The sequence below is a fragment of the Staurois parvus genome, unplaced genomic scaffold (assembly GCF_062004578.1).
Source record: "Staurois parvus isolate SC_StPar_1 unplaced genomic scaffold, SC_StPar_1.0 ptg002870l, whole genome shotgun sequence".
NCBI lineage: Eukaryota > Metazoa > Chordata > Amphibia > Anura > Ranidae > Staurois > Staurois parvus.
The window spans coordinates 32507-42412 of NW_028320666.1; the positions used below are offsets into that span (position 1 = coordinate 32507).

General features: G+C 49.5%; 1 protein-coding gene across 1 annotated transcript; it reads right to left on the bottom strand.

The window, feature by feature from the left end:
- Nucleotides 1-1843: 1843 nt before the first annotated feature.
- SNAPIN (SNAP associated protein) lies at nt 1844-7850 on the bottom strand. The gene is made up of 4 exons (XM_089666851.1): nt 7694-7850; nt 2930-2976; nt 2619-2737; nt 1844-2518 (listed from the first exon to the last, which is right to left on the bottom strand). The coding sequence occupies exons 1-4, from the start codon at nt 7819-7821 to the stop codon at nt 2414-2416; spliced, it is 399 nt and encodes a 132-aa protein (XP_089522977.1). The 5' UTR covers nt 7822-7850; the 3' UTR covers nt 1844-2413.
- Nucleotides 7851-9906: the final 2056 nt, after the last annotated feature.

Consider the following 9906-nt stretch of genomic DNA (forward strand, 5'->3'; position numbering starts at 1 on the left):
TCCTCCTGATGGTTTATCTACACCACCGCCTTGGCGTTGTCCAAGTACACCCGCAGAAGTTGTCCCTTCAGCAAAGCAGGGGGCCATCTCTTCGCTCGAAGTTCCAGAATGCTGATAGGAAGCAGAGACTAATGGGCTCCAAGAACCACAAGTGGACTGGAGACCCAGTACTCCTCCCCGGCCATGCTGGCTGGCAGCCGGCGTTACCATCTTCCAGCTCAGAGGAAGGAACGTCGTCTTGACTAGCAGATGGGAAGAATGGATCCATCAAGCTAAAGAGGACTTTGTCAGGTGACTTACCTTGATATCCCTCGCCTAGGGACAGAGGAGACTGGTTCCACTAGGACAGGACCTGAACCCTCTGGCGTTGCACCTGCAGAAACGCATCAAAGGCCGATACCACGAGCCTCAAAACTCTCTCGTATTGGCCAGTTGATGACCACGTGCAGAAGGTGAACCTGAAGTTGCATTTTTCAGTTTTACAAATGGAAGGAACATCTTGGCTTGAGGAGACATCTAAGACCAGCCACGGGTGTTCCAGGCGAAGAACCAGAATCAGAAGGACTTCTCAAGATTTAAAATCCACCCGATCCCCTCCGGGACAGCCCTGCAGGACAGGTCGGCCTTTTCAGCTGTAGCTAGAGCCCTACTCCTGTAGGTGGCAGTACGCCCAATAGTTGATGATCAGAAGAAGCTGTGTCCTCCAATGAAAGGAAGAGAAATGTCACGTTTTCACAGCGTCCCGGTCCCTGGATGTGGTGGCAGCATTAGTTTTCCTTTTCAGGCCAACAACATTTTCAGCAATGTTGATCCTGCCATAAATCCAGTTTCCTTGTAACTTCACTATACTGAAAGCTCAAATAATATCAGCTTTCCCAGCTAATCTTCACCCAACCATGGAACACCTCCCCCTCTCCATAACCTAGGAGGTGTGAAGAACTACAGAACACCTCTCCGTAACCTAGGAGGTGTGCAGAACTGCAGAACACCTCCCCCTCTCCATAACCTAGGAGGTGTGCACAACTACAGAACACCTCCACCTATGCTATGAAGATGAGGAGAGGGGGTTGCATTCTGACGTCCTGTACTAGGGGTGACAATGCTGCTCCTCCATAAATACAATACAGTGGGTGTTGTCACCCTAAGACAGGCTGAAAATAAAGGGGGGGAGGGGATGGGGTTGGACCTCCTGAAAAAAAAAAAGAAGATAAATGCAGCCGCCACATCCAAGGACCGACGATGATCACAGAAAGAGTCACACCAGAGATCTGGGCAGATATAAAAGCCACGTAGTAGTCATTCCAATTATTTTTATACGCAAGCAACGCAAGTCCAGAAATGCGATCTGGCACGGGCCTCTCGCAGTCCCTGTACAGCAGGGCTGGAGTGTGAGATGAAGAAGCAGCTGAACAGTTCATGTTCCCACAAGGAGCACGCTGATAGGAGGAGACAGCAGAGCGACAGGGAGATGCGCTCATCACTGCGCTGCTTTTCCTTTCTGTCACAGGTTGGGGGCTCGTCCGGGATGGCCCGGGCTCACAGGAAGTGGGTTGAATGACAGGAATTGCACTTCTAAAACAGTTTCTCTGGGATATTTTCAGCCCAGAAGGGAGCCAGTCACAGGTTGGGGGCTCGTCCCGGATCACCCGGGGGGGGGGGGGCTGAATGATGCTGGTCATTAGACTGGGGACATCTAGTGGCAGAAAATAAGTACTGCAGCGTAAATCTCTGGACTGAAGGTGAATATTGCAGCAAAAGCAGTTTTTTTTTTTTCGTGGTTATCTCCATATTTATGGGTGGAGTTCTGTATCGAGGATCAGGACCCGGGAAGAATTCACACCGCTTTTATTTGTTTTTTTTCGCTGATATTTATTGTTACAATCGCAGAGCAGGAACGATAAAGCTCAAAAAAAAAAAAAAAAAACGTTCACGGTAGGGACCAGAGGCGGGCAATCTGCAGCAGCGTGCTCCGAGGGCGGGGCATGCCGGGACACGGAGCACCTCAGCAACGGCTGACATAGACCTTCGGCCGTATCGGACACGGGACTCCACCCACACTTGGGAACAGCTTGGGAACTGCGTAAACAATAGTCGCACGACTACAGGAACGAGGCCGTAAGCGTAGCACCATCTTTACAGAACGCAGACGGGACTGGAATGGGGGAGGGGCGGGGCGTCTCACCTATGCCCGCCCCTTTATTGCCGCCAAGCTACGAAATGGAAGTCATGCATCACGATGGAAGGCCGTTCTCCTAGCGCAGTTTTTTTTTTTGGCACTTGACGCCCTCTTTTTTTCGGGGTTTCGGAAGTTGTCGCACCGGGACGCCTACGCACCTGGGCCGGCCGGGGTCTCCGGGAAACAAAAAAAGAAAAAAAGATGGCTCAACTCCAGAGGTTCCCCCAGCGCTCGGCCTCACTTGTTGGGGGAGGTCGGGGAATGGTGCGCTCCCGTCTCCAGCATGGCCCTCCTCCGTGCCGTCTCTTTGGCCACGCTGTGGTTCAGGCGCCTCAGACGCTCCTGTGATGACGGAAAGCGCTGGTTAGACATTGGTTGGAGAACCTACACCCCCCCCCACCCCCCAGTGTCACATGACGGGTTATGGTCCTTCCCCCCTCACCTGTGCGTTCTGCAGGATGTTGTTCACCAGGACGACCCTGCGCCGGGCGTTCAGCAGCTTCTTCACGTAGGGGTCCAGGTCCAGCGCCACCTTCTGGTCCTCGTTGATCTTGCAGAGTTCTGGAAGAAGACGCAAAACGCGTGAGGAGCGAAGACAAAAGCGGCCGCCGCTACGTCGCACAGCAAAAATGAGGTTGGGAGTTTATCGTGCGACGGAACAAGGCGGCTTCCATCAGAAATAAAAAATGTCCGCCGTCTCCGTATACATAGAATACACACTCTGATCCCGGACCAGCCCCCACGAGCACCTACCGGACGCCAGGCTGTCAATGTGCTCCCGGAGATCCACCTGACTCTCCCTGTAAAGGAAGGAGACATCGAACGTTACAGGCATGAATGGAGGAGCTGTCTGTGGTGGGAGAACTGACACTTCCTGTGAAGGAACACCAAATTTCCCACAATCCCCGGGACTCTCGGTCCAGTGCGGGTGACGGCTACGCAGTAATTAGATCTGACCCAGGCAGGCACAGCATTCATAGACACCATGCAGTCCTCCAGCACATGAGCGCTCCCCCATTTGTGGTGCACCACAGAGGACGTGGCGAGGCACAGATTGGGCGCTGTGTGACCCGGAACAGGAAGTCGTCTTGTCCCCTTGGTGCATAGGGACAAGCTAGATGGATGAATACATGGACAGGGGGATCGATCAGCCATGACACTACGGCAGCCTCAACGTGTGACCCATCATTACGAGGACAGAGCAGGGAAGAGAACGTCACCAACGCGCCGACCGCAACAATAGGAACGACCCCAACCACTGCACAGAACCCCAATCACAGCACCGACCCCAACCACAGCACCGACTCCAACCACTGCACAGACTCCAACCACAGCACCGACCCCAATCACAGCACCGACCCCAACCACAGCACCGACTCCAACCGCAGCACCGACGCCCAACAATAGGACCGACCTAAACCATAGCACCGACCCCCAACCATAACAGCCACCTCAACCACAGCACCGACCCCAACCATAGGACCGACCCAAATGATAACACCGACCTCAACCACAGCACTGACCCCCAACCATTGCACCCACCTCAACCACAGCACTGACCCAAATGATAACACCGATCCCCAACCATAACACCGACCGCAACAATAGGAACGACCCCAACCATAGGACCGATCTCAACCACAGCACCAACCCCAACCACAGCACCGACCCCCAACCACAGCACCGACCCCCAACCACAGCACCGACCCCCAACCACAGCACTGACCCCCAACCATTGCACCAACCTCAACCACAGCACTGACCCCCAACCATTGCACCAACCTCAACCACTGCACCGACCCCAACCATTGCACCGACCTAAATGATAACACCGATCCCCAACCATAACACCGACCTCAACCACAGCACCGACCTCAACCACAGCACCGACCCCAACCACAGCACCGACCTCAACCACAGCACCGACCTCAACCACAGCACCGACCTCAACCACAGCACCGACCTCAACCACAGCACCGACCCCAACCACAGCACCGACCCCAACCACAGCACCGACCCCAACCACAGCACCAACCCCAACCACTGCACCGACCCCCAACCACAGCACCGACCCCAACCACAGCACCGACCCCAACCACTGCACCGACCCCCAACCACAGCACCGACCCCAACCACAGCACCGACTCCAACCACAGCACCGACCCCCAACCACTGCACCGACCCCCAACCACAGCACCGACCCCAACCACAGCACCGACTCCAACCGCAGCACCGACGCCCAACAATAGGACCGACCTAAACCATAGCACCGACCCCCAACCATAACAGCCACCTCAACCACAGCACCGACCCCCAACCATAGGACCGACCCAAATGATAACACCGATCCCAACCACAGCACCGATCCCCAACCATAACACCGACCTCAACCACAGCACCGACCCAAATGATAACACCGATCCCCAACCACAGAACCGACCTCAACCACAGCACCGACCCCAACCACTGCACCGACCCCCAACCACAGCACCGACCCCCAACCACAGCACCGACCCCAACCACAGCACCGACCCCAACCACTGCACCGACCCCCAACCACAGCACCGACCCCCAACCACAGCACCGACCCCAAACCACAGCACCGACCCCCAACCATTGCACCAACCTCAACCACAGCACCGACCCCCAACCATTGCACCAACCTCACCCACAGCACCGACCCCCAACCATTGCACCGACCCCCAACCACAGCACCAGCTCTTACAGCCTATGGATCATTACACTGAGACCAGGAGCTGTTAGTGACAGCTCGCTCTCCATGCTGGGGGCGGGCCATTGAGCGCACTTCCAGCACAGACACATTAGGTGTATATTTGGCACCCACTTCCCGCACGCATGCATGCGTTATGACGTCTCTGGTTCGGTGGGACTCCTGGTGGACCCAGACGGCACTACAGATGAGAAAAGTGGGACTACAGAGAGGCTATACGCTGCCTGCAGGAGCCCCAATGCAGCCGCCTGTGAACATGCTGTAGGCAAAGACCGCCCCCTACGTAATCTCTACTCCACCCACCAGCCCTTTGACAGCATCACCCAAAAAAAAAAGCCGATAAAGTTTATTGAAGTTTAAAAAAAGGAAATTATATTGACTGAAATTCAAAACATATTAAAAAAAAAAATCATGTATTTCACACTACTGACAGCAGCTCCGGAAAAGGGAAAAAACCCCAAAACAATTAACTAAAAAACAAATCAATGTAAAGAAAGAAATAATTAAAAAAAAAAAAGACTTTCCTGTGCGGAAATGTGAGGGAGGACTGGCGGAAAAGTCCGTCTTCAAATCCTAAATGATAATTTTTATTTATATTTTTTTTTATTTCTTGCTTTTTATATTTCTTTTATTTTTTCATTTCTTACTTTTATTTTATATTTATTTTATTTTTTTATTTTCTTACTTTTATTTTATATTTATTTTATTTCTTACTTTTATTTTATATTTATTTTTGTTTTTATTTTCTTATTTTTATTTTATATTTTATTTTTTACTTTTATTTTATATTTCTTTAAATTTTTTTATTTCTTACTTTTATTTTATATTTATTTTATTTTTTTATTTCTTACTTTAATTTTATATTTATTTTATTTTTTTATTTTCTTACTTGTATTTTATATTTCTTTAAATTTTTTTATTTCTTACTTTTATTTTATATTTATTTTATTTTTTTATTTTCTTACTTTTATTTTATATTTATTTTATTTCTTACTTTTATTTTATATTTATTTTTGTTTTTATTTTCTTATTTTTATTTTATATTTTATTTTTTACTTTTATTTTATATTTCTTTAAATTTTTTTATTTCTTACTTTTATTTTATATTTATTTTATTTTTTTATTTCTTACTTTAATTTTATATTTATTTTATTTTTTTATTTTCTTACTTGTATTTTATATTTCTTTAAATTTTTTTATTTCTTACTTTTATTTTATATTTATTTTATTTTTTTATTTCTTACTTTTATTTTATATTTATTTTATTTCTTACTTTTATTTTATATTTATTTTTGTTTTTATTTTCTTATTTTTATTTTATATTTATTTTATTTTTTACTTTTATTTTATATTTATTTTATTTTTTTATTTCTTACTTTTATTTTATATTTATTTTATTTTTTTATTTTCTTACTTTTATTTTATATTTCTTTAAATTTTTTTATTTCTTACTTTTATTTTATATTTATTTTATTTTTTTATTTTCTTACTTTTATTTTATATTTATTTTATTTTTTACTTTTATTTTATATTTCTTTAAATTTTTTTATTTCTTACTTTTATTTTATATTTATTTTATTTTTTTATTTCTTACTTTTATTTTATATTTATTTTATTTTTTTATTTCTTACTTTTATTTTATATTTCTTTTATTTTAATTTTTTATTTCATATTTTTTTTTTTTATGTATTTGGCAGCTGTCAGTCTAAGGGCTGGTGGGTGGAGCTGTCTTCTCGTTACGCAGAAGGTGATGGGGGGCGGGGTCTGAGCATGTCCCATGGTGGGCTGTGGAAGAAAGGTGCGAGGGATGGAGGGATATGTAGTCCCTACATCGGGGGAGGGGTTGTTTGGTGTGTGTGCTCCCCGGGGGGAACGTTTAGAAAGTTAAAAAACTGAAAAAAGGGAATTTGGAAGAGAAACATTCATTCCAGTGTACGGTCTGAAGGATCTGCTCCTCGGGGGCGGAGCTAGTTGGATCTCACCAACAGACTGAACACCTGGCCAGACTGAGAGTCCGTTTGCTGTGACCAATCCGTGTGCAACGCTTTATATCCATCGAGACACAATGAGGGGGGCGGGGCTTCAGCCCCTAAAATGTGTTGAGGGGACAGTATGGGGCCCCTCCAGCACTGAGGAGGGAGGGGATGACCGTATGGGGGCCCCCCAGAGCAGAGGGGGAGGGGAGAATAGTATTGGGCCCTCCAGGGCTGAGGGGGAGGGGAGGATACTATGGGGCCCCTCCAGGGCTAAGGGGGAGGAGAGTATGGGGCCCCTCCAGGGTTGAGAGGGAGGAGAGGACAATATGGGGCCCCTACAGGGCTGAGAGGGGAGGACACTGTGGGGCCCCTCCAGGGCTGAGGGGGAGGGAAGGACACTGTGGGGCCCTTCCAGGGCTGAGGGGGAGGGGAGGACACTGTGGGGCCCCTCCAGGGCTGAGGGGGAGGACACTGTGGGGCCCCTCCAGGGCTGAGGGGGAGGACACTATGGGGCCCCTCCAGAGCTGAGTGGGAGGACACTATGGGGCCCCTCCAGGGCTGAGGGGGAGGACACTATGGGGCCCCTCCAGGGCTGAGGGGTCAGGGGAGGAAACTATGGGGCCCCTCCAGGAGCCTTATTTGAAGCCCCCCAAATACAGGGTGGTGGGTGGAGTCAGACAGGTGGGTGGAGTCATATGTGGGCCCTCCTAGGCACAGACTAGTGGGTGGTGTCAAATGCGAGTGGGCGGAGACTAATTTGGCCCTTAGTACCCTCACAGAGGGCGGAGTCTCCCCAGCCCCGCCCCTCACCGCACGGCGTGTACATGGCAGTCCAGCTGTTGTACGGCCGGCTTCAGGAGCTCCAACAAACCCTCCGCGAACACATCCCGTCCGGGAGACACCGGAACCGCCATCTTACACCGGACCGGAAATGACATCACGCCGCCCAGACTCGCCCCCGCACTCCGGTATAAAGCATTCCGGCAACACCAGAGGCCGATTCCCTCTGTCCCCATATCGTCCGCCATCTTCCCTGAGTCTGTTCCCGATCAGTTTCAGCATGCTGCGGCTCCGACAACATGGCGGCTCCCCACTGACTGTACACAGCGGCTCGGGGACACTTCTGACTCAGGAGTACAGGAGAGGATCACAATGTTCTTTCATCATAGGAGTCACCGGGGCTAGAAATCCTGCAAAGTCACCAATAAGGTGTCACCAATACAGCGCACCCCCATATAGTGTCCCCCAATACAATGCACCCCCATATAGTGTCCCCCAATACAATGCACCCCCATATAGTGTCCCCCCAATAGAGTGCACCTCCACATAGTGTCCCCCCAATAGAGTGCACCCCCACATAGTGTCCCCCCAATAGAGTGCACCTCCACATAGTGTCCCCCCAATAGAGTGCACCCCCACATAGTGTCCCCCCAATAGAGTGCACCTCCATATAGTGTCCCCCCAATAGAGTGCACCCCCACATAGTGTCTCCCCTTACAGCGCTCCCCCACATAGTGTCTCCCCTTACAGCGCTCCCCCACATAGTGTCCCCCCAATACAGCGCACCCCCATATAATGTCCCTCCTTACAGCGCACCCCCATATAGTGTCCCTCCATACAGCGCACCCCCATATAGTGTCCCTCCTTAGAGCGCACCCCCATATAGTGTCCCCCAATACAGTGCACCTCCATATAGTGTCCCCCTTACAGTACATTCTCATATAGTGTCCCTCACAGTGCACCCCCATATAGTGTCCCCCCCCATACAGTGCACCCCCATATAGTGTCCCCTCAAAACAGTGCACCCCCATATAGTGTCCCCTCAAAACAGTGCACCCCCATATAGTCTTTCCTTACTGTGCACCTGCATAGTGTCCCTCACAGTACACCCCCATATAATGTCCCCTCAATACAGTGTACCCCCATATAGTGTCCCCCTTACAGTGCACCCCTATATAGTGTCCCCTTATTACAGTGTACCCCCATATAGTGTCCCCCCTTACAGTGCACCTCCATATAGTGTCCCCCCAATACAGTACACCCCCATATAGTGTACCCCCAAAACAGTACACCCCCATATAGTGTCCCTTCTTACAGTACACACCCATATGGTGTACCCTTAATACAGTGCACCCCCATATAGTGTACCCCCAAAACAGTACACCCCCATATAGTGTCCCTTCTTACAGTACACACCCATATGGTGTACCCTCAATACAGTGCACCCCCATATAGTGTCCCCCCTTACAGTGCACCCCCACATAATCTCCCCTTACAGTACACCCCCATATAGTGTCACCCAATACAGTGTACCCCCATAAAGTGTACCCCCAAAACAGTACACCCCCATATAGTGTCCCTTCTTACAGTACACACCCATATGGTGTACCCCCAATACAGTGCACCCCCATATAGTGTCCCTCTCACAGTGCACCCCCTTATGGTGTCACCCAATACAGTGTACCCCCATATAGTGTCCCCCTTACAGTGCACCCCCATATAGTGTCCCCCCCAATACAGTGCACCTCCATATAGTGTCCCCCCAATACAATACACCCCCATATAGTGTACCCCCAATACAGTACACCCCCATATAGTGTCCCTTCTTACAGTACACACCCATATGGTGTACCCTCAATACAGTGCACCCCCATATAGTGTCCCTCTCACAGTGCACCCCCTTATGGTGTCACCCAATACAGTGTACCCCCATATAGTGTCCCCCTTACAGTGCACCCCCATATAGTGTCCCCCCAATACAGTGCACCCCATATTGTGTTCCCCCAATACAATGTACCCCCCTTAACAGTGCACCCCCATATAGTGTCCACCCTTACAGTGCACCCCCACATAGTGTCCACCCTTACAGTGCACCCCCACATAGTCTCCCCTTACAGTACACCCCCATATAGTGTCCCCCCTTACAGTGCACCCCCACATAGTGTCCACCCTTACAGTGCACCCCCACATAGTCTCCCCTTACAGTACACCCCCATATAGTGTCCCCCCTTACAGTGCACCCC